At 34.3% G+C, this 19,668-nt stretch overlaps 4 protein-coding genes across 8 annotated transcripts in view; 1 reads left to right on the top strand and 3 right to left on the bottom strand.

Annotated features, from left to right (window-relative positions):
- Positions 1 to 7,119, top strand: part of LOC132205302 (nuclear pore complex protein Nup88) — a 68,588-nt gene extending 61,469 nt beyond the window's left edge. Inside the window, exons 3-15 of the mRNA XM_059634271.1 lie at positions 905 to 1,030; positions 1,669 to 1,888; positions 4,417 to 4,535; positions 4,936 to 5,152; positions 5,202 to 5,383; positions 5,624 to 5,706; positions 5,761 to 6,011; positions 6,064 to 6,180; positions 6,239 to 6,318; positions 6,375 to 6,521; positions 6,581 to 6,740; positions 6,804 to 6,892; positions 6,943 to 7,119. Coding sequence (XP_059490254.1) covers positions 905 to 1,030; positions 1,669 to 1,888; positions 4,417 to 4,535; positions 4,936 to 5,152; positions 5,202 to 5,383; positions 5,624 to 5,706; positions 5,761 to 6,011; positions 6,064 to 6,180; positions 6,239 to 6,318; positions 6,375 to 6,521; positions 6,581 to 6,740; positions 6,804 to 6,892; positions 6,943 to 7,015 — 1,864 coding nt within the window. The 3' untranslated portion in view covers positions 7,016 to 7,119. The remainder of the gene's footprint in view (positions 1 to 904; positions 1,031 to 1,668; positions 1,889 to 4,416; positions 4,536 to 4,935; positions 5,153 to 5,201; positions 5,384 to 5,623; positions 5,707 to 5,760; positions 6,012 to 6,063; positions 6,181 to 6,238; positions 6,319 to 6,374; positions 6,522 to 6,580; positions 6,741 to 6,803; positions 6,893 to 6,942) is intronic.
- LOC132205303 (sarcoplasmic calcium-binding protein) lies at positions 7,097 to 12,698 on the bottom strand. Its single transcript, XM_059634272.1, has 6 exons — positions 12,374 to 12,698; positions 9,928 to 10,041; positions 8,205 to 8,372; positions 8,001 to 8,141; positions 7,626 to 7,706; positions 7,097 to 7,562 (listed from the first exon to the last, which is right to left on the bottom strand). The coding sequence occupies exons 1-6, from the start codon at positions 12,485 to 12,487 to the stop codon at positions 7,410 to 7,412; spliced, it is 771 nt and encodes a 256-aa protein (XP_059490255.1). The 5' UTR covers positions 12,488 to 12,698; the 3' UTR covers positions 7,097 to 7,409.
- Positions 12,699 to 13,277: 579 nt separating this feature from the next.
- LOC132203673 (cyclin-C) lies at positions 13,278 to 15,320 on the bottom strand. Of its 2 annotated transcripts, XM_059631593.1 has the most exons (6): positions 15,127 to 15,320; positions 14,969 to 15,051; positions 14,774 to 14,880; positions 14,505 to 14,711; positions 14,198 to 14,449; positions 13,292 to 13,895 (listed from the first exon to the last, which is right to left on the bottom strand). In XM_059631593.1, exons 2-6 carry the CDS (start codon positions 14,998 to 15,000, stop codon positions 13,693 to 13,695), a joined length of 801 nt encoding a protein of 266 aa, XP_059487576.1. In that variant the 5' UTR covers positions 15,001 to 15,051; positions 15,127 to 15,320; the 3' UTR covers positions 13,292 to 13,692. The 2 variants fall into 2 exon arrangements, with proteins under 2 accessions (XP_059487583.1, XP_059487576.1); XM_059631600.1 differs by lacking the exon at positions 15,127 to 15,320 and having other exon boundaries at positions 13,278 to 13,895; positions 14,969 to 15,009.
- Positions 15,321 to 15,931: 611 nt separating this feature from the next.
- Positions 15,932 to 19,258, bottom strand: LOC132203637 (uncharacterized). 4 transcript variants are annotated; one of them, XM_059631545.1, is made up of 6 exons: positions 18,904 to 19,258; positions 18,263 to 18,397; positions 17,380 to 17,527; positions 17,209 to 17,337; positions 16,927 to 17,131; positions 15,932 to 16,670 (listed from the first exon to the last, which is right to left on the bottom strand). In XM_059631545.1, exons 1-6 carry the CDS (start codon positions 19,034 to 19,036, stop codon positions 16,350 to 16,352), a joined length of 1,071 nt encoding a protein of 356 aa, XP_059487528.1. In that variant the 5' UTR covers positions 19,037 to 19,258; the 3' UTR covers positions 15,932 to 16,349. The 4 variants fall into 4 exon arrangements, with proteins under 4 accessions (XP_059487528.1, XP_059487536.1, XP_059487553.1 ...); XM_059631553.1 differs by having other exon boundaries at positions 16,927 to 17,122; XM_059631570.1 differs by having other exon boundaries at positions 16,927 to 17,122; positions 17,209 to 17,322; positions 18,904 to 19,250.
- Between the last annotated feature and the right edge of the window lie 410 nt (positions 19,259 to 19,668).

Raw genomic sequence — 19,668 nt, 5'->3', positions numbered from 1 at the left:
TTATGGTAATTACGCGCCGAACGTTTGACCAAAGTGTGCGCGTCTTCGAGACGGCCCGGGATTAAAATTTGTAACTCTATCTGCGGAAAACTAAACTAATTTACACCGGCTGAAATAATTCCCAGCGCAAACAAACAAAGAGCAACCCCCTTTATGTTGGAATTTCCCACAAACTTCAAATTTTCAACCTCAAACTGTTGTAAATTTAGTTACTACAATATTTACTTGGTCTGATTATTTGCATTATTTCACTTGAGTATTTTTTACAAGGTTCATGAAATTTGTTATTTTTTTATAAATTTATGGGTGTCGGCTGCTTATAATTTAATTATAAAACTACCAATTTTCCTGCTTAAATTGTTATTTTTGCTAAAGATTAAAACTGCATTATAATTTCATTATAAATTATAATATAAAAGCACATTAAACGATTATTATTTACCATTTTCTATCGTATCGTGCCAGTTCCATGTTCCTTTTCTTTTCTGCTAAACTTTGCCACTCCCAAGCTTTTTGCAAATAAAAATCTATAAAAAAAATATACTACAAAAACATCCCTCGTGTTTGAAATCACGCGAACTTTCCATCGAAAGGGTCCGCAGCGTTGTCCGGCCGAAATTACGATCCCAGCACACCAATATCCGCACATAAAAGATGAAAAAGCGGCGTGTGTCCTTTGTGCCTGCCGTCGGCCTCCCCTGCTCTATTTGCTTTCATTAAATTTTTGATCCGGCACCAGAGCGATATGGAGCAGCGACACGCGATTCCTCCGAGATGCTGCTCCGCTCGAGTTATATTGATGGCCTTCCTTCCTTTCACTATTTTCCCTGGCAAAAAAAATACACGAAGCAAAGAATGAAAGGCACACGTTTCTAATACAAGATGAATATTTCATTGTTCGCAGGAGCTACGCGGTCAGCACGTCCTTCTTCATCAGGTCGCAGTCGCTCGAGATCAGAGACTTCAAATGGTGTCCTTCACCTTTGCCTGACCAGCTCTTTCTCATCCTAGCTTCAAACAACACTTTGAGGTTTGTAAAATAAAATTAGTAATATTGTTATTTATTATAAATTGAATTTAATCTATACAATTTCTTTTATTTTAAATTTTCATTTACATCAAATTATTTATTTTAATATTAGTATTATTATTATATAATCCTCACTATGTGAAGTAAACAAATAGAAGTCATTTTTCAAATATATTACTGTCAATCATTTTAAACTGCTGTTCAAAAATTATTGTTATGAATAACTAAATTGAGATTTGGCAAATTGCTTACTTCACACTTCACGTGATTATACATAGTTGAAAATTATTTGTAATCTAGTCTGACAATGAGTATTTATTCAATGATTGACTTACTAATAAAGATATTTGATATAAAATTAAAAATTAAAGATGAAATTAATTCCATTTTATTTGTCAATGTGATGAAAAATCTCACAATTCATATGAGTGAATAAATAATAACTTTTTTTCACCTATGTCGAAATTTGTAAACTTTTTTTTTGAAAAAAATGGCGTATCTGAAAAAAATTTCACCTACAACATTAAAATATTATAATACTGAAATCAATAACCTTTATGGCTTTTTATCCTAACAACTATTTCTAAAAAAAAATCACTTATTTCCCTGATCCTAAGCATTATGTCGAATTCCCACAGACTTTACAGAGCCACGTCTCCGGAAACTGTTCTGCAAAAGTGGCGCGTCGGCCGCTCACCCATGAACCCTCCAAACGTATCAATGCTGACCTGCTTGGGCGAGACGGCCGTTTCCTTCGACTTCTTGCCCCAGATGCCACTCAGCTCCTTGGACTCGGGCTCCAGTGAAGACAAGAGTGACACGTTGGTCTTCCCAGGCACCAGCACACCCATCCCTCAGGTATTCAAATGCAATTGACTACATAGTAATATTTATTGAAGTGAAAAGAAATGCAGAGTTTGGAGAAGAACAAAATTCACTTTAAGTTTTTACATATAATTTAAAAATTTTCATCGGTTTTGATAGGATAAATTTTTAATATTTACATTATTTATTAAATTTCTTGATTTAATTATAAAAACATCACATTTTGGTGTAAATTAATTTTTTATAAAACAATTGCAACACTTGTTTCTAGATCAATTTAACTCTGAATTTGTAAACTGGGCCTAGAACGTGTGTTTTGAAAACATATTAAAATACTAAAATTTCAACTTTAACCAGAAATTTGTTCAAAGCGTATTGAAATTTATATTTCCTTGAAATATTTTTTCAGAAAAAAAAGACAAATGATAAAGATTGAGATAAAAAACTTCACAAATTTTAAACACTTTATTCGTCTTGAAGAACGGTTTATTTTATTTAAAAAAAAAAATTGGATCCTCTGGATTTCTGAGTGGCAACAGCGAGGAGCCTGCACAAAAATTAATTATCTGTGCGTCGTGGCCATATTGCTCTTGCGTTGTATTAATAAATTTGACGAGAGAGTGGCGGTGGCGCAAATAATATACGTTGTGTGCCGGCGTAGTCTATATTTACGATCAGTCCATGTGCCGTGTGTGTGTCATTCCATTATTATCAGCGGCCACCGCTGGCCTGCAATGATCTGGCTGCCATCTTTTACGACTACTTGCCGGACACTTGCGGGTATTGGTAACATCTGCTGGCCGGCCAGCACCGACCGACCCTCAATACTTGCCAGCGACAACAACAAATTATCATCGTCTGCTGCCTCGTACCGCCACTTTTACGTCCTTTTTATAAGCTACTATCGAACTGACAACAAATAACAACCCCCAGCGTTAATGAAAATACCCGAGCAGGGCGTGCTGCATTTTTTCCGCCCTGCCGGAATCCGACTGCTTCTCCGTGACCCGCACTCGTTACTATTTGAAATTGAACTTCTACGAAACGAAAACACTTTTTATGCATATCATATTAAATTTTTACATATTTCTTATCATCAGTAAAGAAGTAGCAATTTTAAGTTTTTAAATATTTAGTTATATATTAATTGACATAGAACGCAGACCATCAAAAAAAGGAAGTTTGACTTTTCAAGATGCTTCTTTTAATGCAAGTTCTCTACAATATTTATTATTTTTAAAGTTACCTTAAAATCTTTATCATAAATAGTTTCTTTAAACAAACCAACCTGTCCAATGAAATGAGTTTTTTTTTTAAACAATATTAGTTAATTAAAAGTTTAATTGATCATAAAAAAAATATATTAAGAACATAACAAGTAACAAATGAATATGAATTTAAATACACTATTTTATTTTTATTGATTTTTATAAACTTTTAACTTAAAAGGTGGCACTTGGACAAGGAATTACAATTTTAACAAATTTACTGTGATTTTACTACATTAAGGTTCTCCTGTTTATGGGTCACGAAGGTCATTTTGGAGAAATGAAGTTGATTTATTATTTTAAAAATAACTCTCCAAAAAATTTTAAAATTCTGAAAGTGCAAAGGCTTCTCCAGGGACCCAAAGTATGTTTTGAGCACTTACGAAATGTAAGGAAAAAATTTATAAATGGAATACATTCATATTCTGGGTTTCCAATTGTACCTAGTTTAAAGCTTTTGCACTTCCTGTTTTAAAATAGACTTATTATAATTTGCATGCTAGAAATTTCCAAAACATTTATTTATTTATTTATTTATTTATTCTCCATTCAGATAAAACATAATTATACTAAATTGTATCAAAATTAGATGAATTTCCTTTTATAAGAAAATAATTCAGTAATTTTTCTAACTTTCAAACAAACAAGTGAAAAATTGGTTACATTGATTTATTTTTCATCAGTCTTGTGTTAAACTCATCGAGAGGTTGCTGCCCTTCTTGATTTATGAGAGGTTCAGAAATTAACCTCTGACTGCGGACGTACAGCCTGCTGCAGTTTGAATATAACGGAATATACACATATAACTTGCGAGTGGAAAGCAATTTGGACCAATTGGAGGAAATCCGGCGTAATGATCGTGCGAAAGTGATTAATATTCCGGCGGCGAAAACTAATTCCAACAAAACTCGGAGCCGGCGGCGAATATTGAATCCTCGCTCGGGCTCCTGCTTGCCTGCCGGCTAATTACTTTATAATTCCGATTTGAAATATGTTTCAATATTGAGTCGTGCAACTTTGTGCGATTTCCCTCTCGCACCCTCTTCTTCGCTTTGGGGGAGAATCGGCGCGCAGCGAGGGCAGAAATTAACTTTTAACCCTTTTCCTTTGGTTTTTCCTCTTTTCAAGCATCATTAGATTTCAATTACCGGCCGACACTTTCTCCAAATGGCTAATTGATTGTGAAATTCGCCCTCGCGCTCCCCAAGTTCGACTCGAACGCGCACCAATAATTATTGCTCGTCTTTGCATTCACCACCCTTTCTCACCCACGAACCAACTTGTATGTTGCAGAGATCGCCACCAGATGGAAACGAAGAGCAGGGGGATGAAACCCTCGTCTGGCCGATTGCGGTACTCTTTGGTAAAGGGGACGTTTTCATTGTGGTCCCGCCAAACTTCAACCCTGCTACGTAAGTTGCTCATTAATTAACAGATTATAATGTGCACAAAAATGAATAATTTTAAATAGAATATGAACTTAAATTATTCTTTTGATTTAAATAATTCAATATTTAAGATTTGACAAAAAAATTAATTTTACATATTGTTATTTAAATTTAAAGGTTTAGAAAAATCCCAAAATTTAGCTTCCTGCGGGAAATATAAAAATGATTTTACAAAAAATTATACAATTTAAATTATATTTAAAAAAAAAGAGTTATTACCTGCTTGATGGAGATACTTATTGAAGCTTAATATTTTAAGAGTCTCGTTTATATTATTATATTTTTTATTTCAATTTTCAATCATTATTTATTTTATAAACAAACATTCAAAATACTGTAATAAGATATTTATTTTCATGTTTAGAGCTTCTGGTTTGCCTGCCAAACTATTTGGCCCTTTGCGGATGTTCCCTTCCACCCCAGACAACTATGGGGCAGAATCCTGCTCCCTTCTTTGCCTGCCATGTCAACCTCCAGTTCTGGTGATCGCCTCTTCAAGTGGAGGCGTCATCTACCATTCTGTCCTGCTGCAGAAACACCAGGACGCTTGTGACGTGTCTGCAGATGATGAAATTCAATCGGTAAAATTTATATACTTTTCTAAATAATTTTATTAAAACTAATTTTCAGAGTTGCTTCGAGCCAGGGGGTGAAGATTTGGGCGTCAGCGAATGCCAGAAGGCGCTCTACGTTTTGGAGAAGGTTGCCCTCGAGCTGGGGCTTCTGACCCCTGAACAGGCGAGTGAAGAGTTGGAAGACTCGCTGTTCCATTGCAGAATCCAACTGTACAAGGACCCAATATCAACCTCAAGGTATGAAAATTCTTAAAAATCGGCTAAAACATTCTGTATAATATACAAAAAATGTTTTTTTCTGGATTGGGACTCATCCGATATAAAATTTAAAACAGTGAAATAAATATTTCAAAAAATTATTTTGAAACGGGTTTATCAGAGTTATTAAAAATCTTGACTTTTTCAACAAAAGATAATTCCAGATTCTCATTTAATTGCTTTATAATTAATAAATAATTGAGGAATAACCATTTTTAGATATTTTTGCTGTCATGAAGCTGGAGTGAACATCATTTCTGTGCCCTTGGTGTCCGAAATTCTTAGATTGGCGGCCAATAAAAGTAAAATATTCAAAAAACATTAATGAGGAGAAATTTAATCTGATTTTCATGCAGCTTCCATGGAAACGGTTCTAGATTACATGCCCACCAACGCTTTGGCCAGCATGGAGCAGTACCTGCTCTGCACCCAGGCTTCAAACCAGAGCAACTGTCTTAGAATCCAGGGAATGACAGTCCTCAGCTCTCAATCGCTGGCTCTCTGCATTCTCCCCAATGGTAGATGCGCCCTTCTGCCGCTGCCCCTCGCTTTCCTCCAGCCAGACTCACCTGTTGTCGAATCAGGCGTTGACTCAACCGGGCAAAAGGTTGGGTTTAAATATTCATCGATGAATTTTTCAATAACTTATTTCTACACAGCAAACTGCGGGCAATGCCTTTGTGGACCAAATCAAGCGCACACTATCTCATTCGTCAACACAGCCCCTTGTCATGCTGCCTCCTGGATTGTCTCCTTCTGATAAGGAACTGCTTGAGGTGGAAAATAGTTTATCATATATCATAAAAATTAAAATATTTTTGTATTATTTCAAAGATCTTGAAGAGAAGTACTCAGACTTTGCGAACCGAGTATTTGGCCAAGCATGTGATTGCTCGAGAAGAATTCAAGCGAAAGTGAGCTGATTGTTAATTTTTAACAAACAAACAAAAACATTCTGTTTCTGTTTTAGAGTTACAATCTTGAAAAACACTGTTGAAGTGAGAAAGAGGCAAATTCACCAGTCACAGAACCACATCGAAGAGCTTGATTCTTCTATGGAGGACATCAAATCCAGCTTGGAGAGCAGAATAGAGGTCATGAATAATTTCTTGAAAAGGTAATTAAGTTTTAAATATTTTCTTGACAAAATATAACATTTGTAAAAAAATATCCAAGGCTCCAGCATGTCCAAACTCAGTTGAGCTTGGCCGAGCCAGAAACTTCAGTGTCAGAGCAGAAATTGAAGGACTTCATTGAGGAGAGCAGCTCGAAAGTGCAGGGCTATCAGACCACCATCAAGTCTCTCAATTCAAGAGTGAATGAAATAGATCGCAAGGTGGGTTTCTCTTTTCAATAAAATTCTCCCTGGCACGAATAAATATTAAACTTTTTGTTAAAGAGGGAAGATTCCAAACAGAAAGAGAGAAAGGAGAGCATTTACTTGTCGGAGGAACAAGGCAAAACCATCAAAGCTGCTCTGGCAGAAAAGTAAACTGATATTATTTCATATTAAAAATTCCAATAATGTGATTTTTTAGCACAAGGGAACTTGCCAGGATGAAATCTCGCATGGAAGGAATTTTGAAAGCCGTAAATTCATCCGTGTGCTAAAATGGGCCCAAGAACTTCTTGTTTCTAAGTTAATTTACTAAGATTAAATAATTAAGGTGCCAATAAATTGGTTGTATTCATTGAAGAAAAATATTTTATTTTTGAATCGCTTTTCACGTGCGAAATTTTCACCTTTATTTTTCTATCCCACTTATATGTACAAAAAAATATAAAGTAGCAAAAATTCTACCAATGTGATTGGTGCCTATAGGAGCTGCTATAATTTCATTAATAAATTTTGTAAAGATTTTGAATCATTTCGTGTGAGCAAGTAGCAACTATCACAAATATTTACAAATTTAACCATTAATATTGCTCATTTTTTTTTTCAATATCCAGTGGTTTGACCAAAATGCGAGTGTCATCAACTAGTTCGGTGCTGCCCAGTTCTCAATCAGTGGTCTTGGATCAGGGGTCCCCAGAAGTGCTTGCTGGGTTTCTTTTCATCTTCAGAACTGAAGAACTCGCGACCAACTTTCACAAACTCTTTGAGGCTCAGACGATTGTCGTTGTTGTAGTCGATGGCTCTGAAAGCAACTACAGCTTCCTAAAAAGAAAGATTTTGTTCATAGTAGAGAAAATCTTGTACACTAATTTTTTTATAAATTACCTCTTCTTTAAGTCCAAGACACCTGAAGAAGAGCTTGTACTCCTCGACTGAGATTTCACCGCTCCTGTCCTTGTCAACAGCCTGCGAAAACAATTCTCTTACGATTAGAGATTAGTAATTAATGAAAAGATGGGGTTAATCATATAAATTGAAATAATCATATTTTCTTCATTTTTAAAATAGAAGTTTTTGCCTCCTGATTAAATCTTTTGAAAATTCTTCTCGGTTGTGAAACGCTTTTCCCTTGAATCTTTTGATTTCAAGCGATGCTATGATTTTCTTCTTAACATTTCACAATTTCAATATATTTTAAATTAAAATTGTTAATCTTAAAATATATTTAACAAATATGAAACAACTACCAACTATTATTACCTTGAAAAGGAAAGGGAGGAACCTGTGCGCCTTCTTCTTGAGTGATTTGTCATTGATCACGTGGTGCATGTTGTCAAGGTACTGGTATGCGTTGACCATGTTGTAAGGGTCGGCCGGGCCCCACTGCTCCTCCCAAATACTCTGTATTAAGAAAAATACTTCTTTATTATTGTGACCATAGCTTTATGCATTTGAGAAATGCACCTTCAGCGTTTTCCTGAATCCAGTCTCTTGCTCAGGAGTGAGGTGGCCCAGGTCAATGAACCGGTCGCCCAGCATGCCAAAGTCGTCCCACGAAATGACGCCATCCTTGTTCAAATCGAAGATCGCGTGGACGGTGCGCATCTTTTGTCGCCAGAAGTCGGTTGTGCCCTGCGTAAAAAGTTTATTTTTAATACTCAAGAATTTTTGTACTAAGTTTCAAATTATCGTTGTCAATATAAAGAATATTTACCAGTTTTAATTTTTTTAGATAAATAAATCACACAAAAAATCGCTTTTTAGTCTTTGGAAAACTTTTAAAGCAAAATAAAAAAAGCAGAATATTCACAATTATTTTACAAAAGAAGCAGGACAATGTTTTGAAGTGGCTTTTAATTAATAATATTGCTACTTAAGTCATTGTTCTTTACTTTTTATTATTTTACATGCTAGTATAGAAAGCATGGAGAACACCTGTGTATTTTGTGAACTACGTTTTCACATTCACTTCTGTACTGATTCCATAACCGTGGAAAGGATAAATTTTTATTATTACCCTACTTAATCGTATCAAACAGAGAAGTTTCAATCAGTAAGTGTTTCTACTACCTAACTGTAATTTTATGATTTTCCACTTTTAATATCGCAGAGGCGATTACGAAAGAACGAACGCCTGGCGTGAATTATTGTCGAGTCATTTGAAGAAATTGCAGCAATACAGTTTGAAACAGTTAGATGAAAACTTAAAATGGCATTATCCAAAGAAACCCAAAGGCAGAAGAATAATTCGGTTTTTTTTAATTATTCAAATATTAATCAGAAAAAAACTTTACTGAATTTTTTATAATGATGATAAGGTTTAATCCAATTGAAAAGTTTTTTTATATAAAAAAAAAACATTTGTGTTTAAAAAATAATAATAATCAAGATTCAAGGTATAACAAATATTATTAATGTAAAATTAATTTAAACTAGTTTTTGAAGATAAGCGTATAATTCTGAATAGCCATCAATAAAAATAGATACGAATTTTAAAGCAAGTGTGGTATAGTGAGAAGTGTGCCGATGAACTAAAATGATTGCCTTTCTCTGGCTGTTGTGCATTATTTGCCATCGAGTGGGGGTCGTTTTAATCTGCATTTTGAGCGTTCGCTCAACTGGCGTCTGCATGTCATCAAATGACCCGCGGCCACGTGATCAAAATGTGTCGACGGCCGAGTCGGATCGGAAACGCACAGAAACTCGACTCAGCACGTTCGTTATGCAAACTCTGGCTCGAAACAAATTCCATAATTAATTTACTGAGCGAGTTTAAATGGGAATTTTTAAATGAAAAAGCCGGTTATTGGGCGTGTGTGTGATTGTTGAACTCAAGTCGACTGCCCTTGAACTTCCGATTAGAGGAACAAACGCGACGGAAAAAAATTAATGCTCTGATTATTATGAGATCGAAAAAATTATGAATTAATAAAGGAATTTTTAAGTTTTATGGGAATCACGTAGCGTCGGTTAAAAGTATTCAAATTAGCTTAATTTACACATAAAAAACGTGATTTTGATAAAAATGTTCTAAAAAAATATATTTAAAAAAATGTATTCTATTTTGTTCCAAAACAATTTATTAAATAAATAAAATTAACTTTCAATAAATTTACATTTTAGCAAAACAATTAAATAATTTAATTCTTGATCTGCAGCTGAAAATTGCATTAAAAAATGTACCCACCTTTTCTGTTTTCCTGTCAGAGTCGCTGTCCGAGCTGGACGCAGAGTCTGTCTCCACATTGCGAGCTACAGAAGCCCTTCCGCCGTCATCCTTGAAACTCAAAGCTCTCAAGACCTGTGAACATTCCACCAATTTTATTTTATTTTTGCATTTAAGCAATCGCTCACGATATATAAAAACAAATATTATTTTCATACACAACGTTAAAAATAGAGTAACCCCCTATTTTCTAAAAAAAAAAAAAAAAAAAAAAAAAAAAATCAATTTCTCTCTTGCATAGCAATTTTACTGTTTTTTTTTCAATATTAAGTTTTTGTTGCAATTTGAACAACGAAACAATAAAATAATAATATAATGAGCGTAATTTTTCAATTCACGGATGGCATTGCATGAGAAGTGAGTGAGTTCAATGGCCGCATCCTTGCTCACTGATTTTAACACCTCTGGAGCGCTCCTCAAATTTTTAACATAGCAGAGTAGCACAACTTCATGGGGAATAGAATAATTAAATATGGGTAAAAAAAAGTAATAATAAGAGGTATTTTCAATCCTTTTGCAGATATTTATAATATAATTCATTTATTTAAATCACTCTTTACTTGAGCCATGGTTTTCCAGCGTTAAAATAAAATATTTACTAGCCACAATTCAGTGGGGCTGGCTGAAGGGTGCGTGAGAATTTCCATGAAATTGCAGGAAAAATTCACTTAAATTATAATACAACCCGTGTCTAAAATTTTAAGTGACTTCTACTGAGTACCCTGACGCAAGAAAAAGCGTTTAACAAACATGTTTACTTAATTTTTTTAAGCATTAAATACATTATAAAAAAAATTTAATATTATTTTTTTATAATTTAATTTTCTTTAATTATTTAATACTTTTGTGACTTAATTTTTTATTAATTCACTTAAATTACAATTAATTTAGATCTATAATACAACTGAAAAGCTACTTAAAATTAATTATATTTTCCTGGATTTCCAACAATCAAAAGTGTATCTTAAATTTCAGACGAAAGATAGTGGTCTCGGATTTGAATGAATATTATTAAATATAAATAAAAATATTCCTCCTAAACTATTGCTTTATTTTCTAGCCTGCAAGAGGAAGCGGTTTTATATTTACTTAATCGACTCTTCTAGATGTGAATACCGAAGCGAATTGTGCACTGAATTTTTTTGCCTCTAGAACCAGTTGGCCAAAGACCTTGAATTGGACGCGGCTCTCGGCGTTCAGCGATAAAATGACACACCGACGAACGCCTTCTCGAACGCCGAATTCGCTAAAAGCAACTTCCAAACGCGTCTCGCCACCCATTGTTTTACTTCCTGGCTTTCAAAAACCACTTGATTTTGCGTTCGTGCGATTTTACAAGAAGATATAATTATTGATTGTTCAGACGCCTCGGGCAGAATTTTCCAAATTGGTGTGAATTTGGCTTTAAACGGGTGCCAATTACGTCTAAATTAGTTTAGAATTACACGCTGCTAAATTGGAAAAGAGGCGGGCAGAACCACACGCGATCAGTTATTTCAATTCAGTATAATTTTGCCACTTAGCTTGTTTGTTCATCGACTGAACAAATAATGTTAAATAGAGCAAATAAATATTATCACTGCTGAATTAGGAAAAGCTAGAAATGTAATTATTTTGAATAAAATTCTAATAAAAAATAATGACTTACTAAGTTAATTTTAAATAATTATCATGTTTTATCATGAGAATTTTTCAATTTTCTTAATATGTGAAAATGATTAAATTTTCATATTATGGGAACAATTTTATTGAAGTTTTAAATCTGCTTAGATAGTTGGCATCCTTTTAATATAAATAAATGAAAATTACAAAATCTTCATAATAGTTTTAATTAGGTTAATCAGAGAAGCGGAGGGATTAATTTTGACGGCGTAGTTGTTTACAGTTACTCTAGATACAATATTATTTAGTTAAGATTAAAAGTTTGATTTAGTCAGTGCTGCGATCACGATATACAATGTAGTAAGAAAATATTTATTTTAGAAATTTAAATGATAATTTTCACTTATCAGTGGATTTTATGTGTATGAGCAAAAATATCATCAAATGCAAATCATTTCTATATATTTTTCTTGGCTTATTTTGTATAATTTTCAAACTTTTTATTTTAAAACCTATTTAAATTGACAATTCATTCAAGCCTTTAACTTTGGTAATTGAGTTGTCATGAGCAAATAACCATAGGCTGAATTTTAATCAAATTTCAAAATAAATTCTCACGCGAAGCGCACACAGCACTTCCCGCGACCAAAGTGCCTACGTGACCGAAGTGAACAAAACCTCTCGCTCTCCCCACACATTCAAAATCAGATGATAAATTGCTCGTCGGAAAAGTGACGCCACGGTAAAATAAAAAAATTCCTGACACAAAACTGCATTCGTTTTAAATAACAAGTGCAGTGCTCACCTGGAGGTTGATGACCCTAGTATTGGCAAGCAGGGTCGGGCCTTTGGAAGCCCACTGGGCACCCACGAGCTGGGGTCCCAGTCGTCTTAGCAACAGGAACGCTTTCGCGGCCATCGACTCTCTTCGGCCCGAATTCGAGACGCTCTAATCTTCGGTCAACACACACTGCCCTTATCAATCAAATCTTGTTCCACACTGATTTTCGGACGTGCACCTTACTGAGGCAAAAGGAAGAAACAAAACAGAGAGTTGCTACTTGTTGATCAGCTTGCTAGAACTTTATCGCGTGGCCGCCAGCGCTCGTTTTATTTTTATTTTGGTCGGATACAGCGCGGCGCGACGAACGGCGGCGCCCAAGGCGGTCGAACGCATGCGCTTCGTTGCTAATATGCTAATTTTATTTTTTTTTTATAATTATAAATTGATTTCTTTGTGGATATAGTAAAATGTTAAAATTAAGGAAGGATAATGTCCTAATCAATAAAATGACAAAACAACTACAAGAGGAAGTAATATGATATTAATGATATATGCAAAGCAAACCGACAAAATTTATTTTTTTCAATTATATAAATACTTACAAAATAAAAAAATATATAAATTTTAAAATCATTATAAATACGTAAATAGAAATCAATTTAAAAATTTAAATATAATAAAAAACATAGAAATAATTACAAATTTTGAATAATTATGTGTCATATGTGTATTAAATTGTATAATAAAGTGATATGTAATTACATTAAAAAATTTATATTCTTAAACTTTTAATATTTTTAATTTTTACATGCGACTACAATTAAGGAAATAATATGTTGATTGGAGATACGGCAAAATTAACTCTATAAACTTAATAAATGTTAATTTAGAATGAAATCTTTTATAAATGACCAAATTTTTAATTTTTCTCTAACTTTTTTAACCTTCCTTTAAAGACCATGTTTATATTAGAAGAAAATGTTATACAATATTAAATGATTTACCTATTAACTCTTTTAATGTAATTTTTAGAAACAAAATTAGAAGAAAATTATTTGATGAGGTGTGGACCTCTGGCTCTGGACATGAACTTATTGTTATAAAAACCTTCGAAAAATTTCTATGTTCATAATAATTTTTAATTTATTATTGAATAATAAATGACAAAGCATTTTTCTTTGCGTATTAAAATTTATATTTCAAACAGAGGAGCAAATTTTTGAAAACAGTTCATATAATAAAAAATAGCATTAGTGAACCGTGAATTTTTTTTACCAATTGCTTGTAAATTGATCAAAAGTGAAATAAATAAAGCGGTAATTAGTTCGAGAAGAATTTTTTTATCTTGACGGCTGCTGCTTTGGCTTGGGCATTTTAGCCAAAAGTGGCAGGATTTCCTTCTTTTCCTCATAGCTCTTCCACAATTCTAGCAGCTGGGTGACCAACCGCATCACCTCATGCACCTTCTCCAAGTCTACGTTGAGCTCAGCAAACCAAGATTTCAGATCTTTGCCCTGAATCACACAAGCTATCTGGAGACAACCTAGAATGGAGAAATATTTTAAGTCATGATAAGTAAAATGAATTACAAACACTAAAATTATAGGCGAGGTTTTGGATCAAATATTAATTTGTTAAAAAAAATTGTAAGCTATGTTATGATAAGCTTTGAGGTGACAATAAAACTTATAATAAAATTTCATTACTTTCAACAAATCCAATAATTATACGAAAGTATTATTATCTTTAGAGAGATTTCGGTTTTTTTTTATCAAATTATTATAATAGTTATGAACTATTTCAAATAGCAAAAATTTATGAAAATGTAAGATTTTAAAATCACACCTAATGCTATCTGATATGGAGGATAGAAAAGACAGGCGTCTGTGCGAAGACTGTCGTTGACAACCCTCCAAGCCAGAGCCAAGAGAGCATCGTCCAATCCAGCATCGCTGGCAAACTGCAGAAGGGGTCGGTAAGGCTGGTAGACTATCAGACAGCAGTCGAGATTTTCCAGCAAATAAAACTCGCACTCTAGAATGTGGTTCGTCCGATACGGAAACTCCTGCTGATACGCATAGTTGAATTTGTTTTTAACTGAAAATTTGAATCATAATAATTTTCTTGATAAACATTTGCAGAGAAAACATACCAACATTCTGGCAGGTCGTGATCAACCTGGTGTTGGAAATGACTCCGAATTCCTCCACTTTCGAAGCCAGAAAAACGCAAGTTGGGGCCAAGAGAAGAGGATCGATGCCCTTGAGCGAGTTTCTAGCGTAGAATCTTTTGAAGTAAACTGTAGCCGTTGCAATCACTTGCTGCCTCAATTTAAGGTGCTCCCCAAGAACTTGAATGACTGTAATTTTAAAGCAAAAAATTGACTATTAGTTGTCAAAGTGTTAAAAACAGAAAACCTACAATTTGCGAAAAAGATGAAAATCTTTTGATATTCTTCCTCAGTCAAAACGCTCAGGTCATGCTGCCTCTCTCTAATCAAATCCTGCTTGTCCAGCAACCACTGCTGACTGAAAATCAAGTAATTTATGAATAAAAAAACAAATCATCTAAAATTTAATGCGATTAATTAATATGGGGGCCAAGATTTTTACTCACTAATGAGAACTGTGCCAAAAATTCCCAGCCATCCTGAGGTAGTTTATCCTTCGGTATCAGAAGTTGAATAATTATTTCATTACCTGAAAAAGAGAGGAATGAATAAAAAATGCGTGTAACAAATTCCAAGTCAAACTTAAAACTGCCGACGTTCTCACCTAATTTCTAAAAAATATGATTTTCGCTGAAGTAGCCCGATTATTTTATTGCAGGCAAGACTTATTGAAAGAAAGTTTTAGTTTCTGAATAAAAAAGTTTGAATTTTAGAGGTAATTTCCGTCAAAATTTAATAAAAATCCTGATTTTTGACTTCGCGACTCTCCAGTCTCGAGAAACATAAACAGACGGAGATGGCGCATGCGTGAACTCGTCTCAAGTTTTCGACTTTGAATAGTTTTGGCGCAAAATGAACACGTTCGAGCTTCGAGGAGAGGGAAAATAATAATTCTCAGCTGGATTTTGAGTCTGATCCCTCTGTTCTGTAAAGAAAGGGAACATTTCCATTTCTTTTCATCGCTTTGCCACGAGTGAGAGTGGATCTCCTAAGTTCAAAATCGCCAAATTTTTTAGATCGTCTAGTGAGTCTATAGAATTATATCTATATATAATAATAATTTATTATCTAAGATAAGATACAATTTATTTTATGGAAATTTCCATTTTTAAATTGTAGATTTATGGATTTCAGCAAAATGGACCCCTGCAAGGAACCACCCAAACAGGAAATAGACCTCGCTGAATTCAAAGAGTTTCTTCAGCAATCATTGAAGCGACTGAAGGATAATATTGACCAAGCCATCGAGCTCCGCAAGCAGGTCGCCCTGATGAGCCTTGATCTGGCGAAGCTTAGTCGGGAAGAGGTACTCATGAGGAGGCAGCAGTTCAAAGAAATTTTGCAGAAAAATTCATCTGAATTGAAATAAAATTATGGCTATATCAGGTTTCCAAATAAAATGACACATAGATCTTTAATCAAAATAAGTATGTATTTTTTTAATACATGGTTAGTTGCCATTTAATATATTTTATGTTTAAACTTAAACAATGAACACAAAATAACAGTTTAAAAATTATCACTATTATCAGGGACCAGAGACTAGTTAAAATTTGTATAAAATTTTGTGTTGTGGGCATCGCTTTAGTAGTTGCATCGAACATTTCCCCCAATTCTAATTCCTCATTTTTTCAGAGTTTTTAATAATATTATGTTTCTGACTCATCTCATTTTAAAAACATATATCCTAGAGTGAGGTTGAAGAGTGCATAATACTGAAATTAATTAATTTACAGAAATGGCATATAAATGTATTAGGAAAACGTAATGATGAAAAAATATATTATAGGCAAAGAAAAATAATTTTTAGAAAAAAAACTCTTCAAATCACATATGGCACTCGGGAGTGAAAGCAGGGTTGTCCACTCCTCTATCCTGCGGCGCGGAATCCTCTGCAGGATCTTCGGGCAACACAATACTGACACTTTCAATTTCAGTATTGGGCTTCACCTCTTCGGGCAGTTCTGACTCAAGTGTAGGATGCGGGCTTAGAGTCTCGTCTACAGTCACCACTTCGTATTCAGGGATGGCAGGCGGATGAGTATTTTCTGTAGAGGTTGAAGGGATCTGGTCGATTTCACTATAAGCTGGAGGAGTTGGTGGAGGACGAATCATTCGAATTCGTCGGCCAGGCACTCGACCCACAGCCTTGAATCAATTAAAAACAAAATTATCAAAATTACATCAATATCAAATTGATTGAAAATTTTTTATCTGCTGCACCGGAATAAAGAAATCAATGGAGTTTTTTCTATAAACAAAAACTTGTTTAGCACAAAATAATATTTCTCGAGTTCCTATCATTTTTAAGCATTCATAAGAATTTTACTTTTCCAAGATAACACTGAAATTTTTATTTTTGCCTCTTTAAACATTTCTATGTCAAGTGGAATATGAATCTCACCACAGGTATCCTAGGAAGTGGCAAAGGAGGAACTTCAGACTCCAGCTCTTGGCCATACTCTGGAGGTTTGTCCGGGACATCGTCATACCTAGGTGGTCGGTCACGCATTCTGCCCAGTACAAAGCGTTGGACACTGTTGAGGCTGGCGTTGCCACTATCCCTGTGAAAGCGGGTCGCTTCCTCCATTCTCCTCCGCCTATTATTACTTATTTTTGCATTAAATATTGCCAAACTCTCTGCAGAAAAAAATTTAAAAGGTAATAAAAAAAATTTGAAACATACGTAGCGCACATCTTGCAGGTCAACGCAGCCAGGGCCGCCACTGCTATGATCAAGGCGCAGCCCAGTGCAACCTGAGCGGCGGTCATGAATTGCAGTTTCGAGTTGTAGTCCACCCTGTTTGTGAAAGATCTTCAAGAAATTTGGAATATTTTCAAATTGGTTTTTCGTTACATGCATTGTCCCTGTTCCCACTGCATGTTATCGTCTTTGCACCGACACTTCGAGTTTCTGTAATCGTGCTTCGATGGTCTGCATTTTAAACTTTTGTCTGAGCAGCACTCCTCATAGTCACTGTGCACCTCGCATTCACTTTCGTATGCTTTAAATATGTAATTTTTTTAAATTAAAATGATGAGGAAAAGTCAAATTAGTCGTAGCATTAGGTAAAAATTAAAGCTTATTTTGCAAAAATTAAAATATTGAAGTCGAATTTTTAAAACGTTAAATATATTTAAAAGCTATGCTCGTGTTTTCCCATATATACAATCTAAAATAAATATCCTGTATAAGATTACAGATTGAAACCCCGGAAAAACAAATTTTATCAATATAGCTCTTAGCCGGATCCGCGCTAATAGGGGTGGTGAACCGCAATAATCTCCAAGGAAAATGATTCCGGTTCTCAGTCTCTTGGGCTTATATATAATCTTTGACTGGCTTTTTTTAAATCAAGCAGAACCGAATCTTATTGTTAACAAGCCCACAAATGGATATTTTATAATTTATGTATAAAATACTTCTTTTTATTGGCATAGTCAAATCTAATCTACAACAATTAATGGTGCGGTAAAAAAATTATATTATCCTTTAAACTGTTCTATACAATAGTGTACAATAGCAAAAATAAATTAATTGTAAGTACTTGATTATACTATGTCAATAATAAGGTTTTTTGAAATTTAACCGTTTTGATTTTTAAAACAGCATTGCAATCAAGCAAAAGTATAAAATCATCTTTGAAACATGCAATTAACCGCGTCTAAAAAGAACATTTTTAACCTGAAAGAGACCCAGTATACTTTTTTTTCTAAGAAAAAAGCTGAAAAATATTTACTCTTGCAACTAGTACATCCTTCCTCTGGATGAAGGTATTCACCATCATCACAGGTCCCATTTGTTTTACTAAAACCATCAGTTTCCACCAGGTCGATTATAAGCGTTGGAGGCCAAGCAGAGTGTTGCTGTAATCCTTAATTCAAAAAGAAGTAAAAATTGAGATGATGAAGGGAAGGGATAAAATGAAAAAAATATTCAAGGCGCAAGAATACTTTAATCCTGCTGCTTTGATCATTTATGAAAAATTAAAATTTTTATGTTATTAAAAAAAAATATATATTGCGTTGCGATGAATCAAATAAAAAAATCTCAATTTGAATCCTTTGAAAACTTAATTATTATAATAATAAGCCTTGATCTTGAAAATAATAAGTGATACTGTATACTGTATGCTAATTATATAATACCTAAAAGTGCTGTGAGTTAAATCCGACTGATACAAAAACCAAATAATTATAATAAATTATTTTCAAGTCCAGGACTTATTTCTTAATTTTAATGCAACGAACCTAATTTTATAACTTAAATGCATCGAAATTGTGCAAATAATGAACACAAATTTGTTCAAGAGAAAAGTGAGTGCCATTCTCTGTTTTGGCAGATAAGGTTTTCAATATAAAAGTACTCAATCGAACAAACCTTGATGACGAATGTCATCGTTTACAGTGTCAAACGAGACTCCGGGAGCGTCCGTCAAGCTGGTAAAATTGACTTCGGAGGTCGCAGCGGCAGCGGCCAAAATCACTGCGCACGTTATAAGGAGGCCAGCCATCGATGGCCGCAGTCGATCAAAACTTTAGTCACATAAAATACACTGGTGGCCGTCGAGAGGGGCACCGAGATTGAGAGAGAACAGATAACGCCGTGCTCAAGCGGCCTAATCTAATCTGACGTCACCTGGAATAAAACTCCCTCGCGCGATATCAATGCGAGTACGTTCGTGCACCGAGTGCATTCCCATACGACACAGGTCCGTCGACGTTCCTGGACAACCGCCTTTGCTAAACACAGAAAAAGCAGGTTGTGCCAATCCTAAAACACTTCGTCGGCAGGCAAAGTCAAAGAGATAAGAAAAATCAAGATTGCCTGCTGTTCTGACTTCCGGTGCGGGGGAAGGAAAATCATTTATACGCGCAATGTGTTTTCAGGGTAATAAATAAATGTGTCACCAGAGCGTTATTGTTATTTCAGCATTTCAAGTCAATACATTAATTATAAAATAATAATAAAAATAAAACAGACGGTGGCGCAATCAAATTTGTCTAAATTTGACCAAACAACTTTTTTTTCAAGTAAAATATTGAAGGAGACAGTTAAACAATAATACTTTAATATTTTTATAATTAGCAAATGACCGTCCGCGGTGAAGCCCCGCTGCTATTGGAAAATTAAATAATTTGAACA

Source organism: Neocloeon triangulifer, unplaced genomic scaffold (assembly GCF_031216515.1).
Source record: "Neocloeon triangulifer isolate White Clay Creek 2 clone unplaced genomic scaffold, ASM3121651v1 ptg000002l, whole genome shotgun sequence".
Classification (NCBI taxonomy): domain Eukaryota; kingdom Metazoa; phylum Arthropoda; class Insecta; order Ephemeroptera; family Baetidae; genus Neocloeon; species Neocloeon triangulifer.
This window is presented reverse-complemented; position numbering and strand designations above follow the sequence as displayed.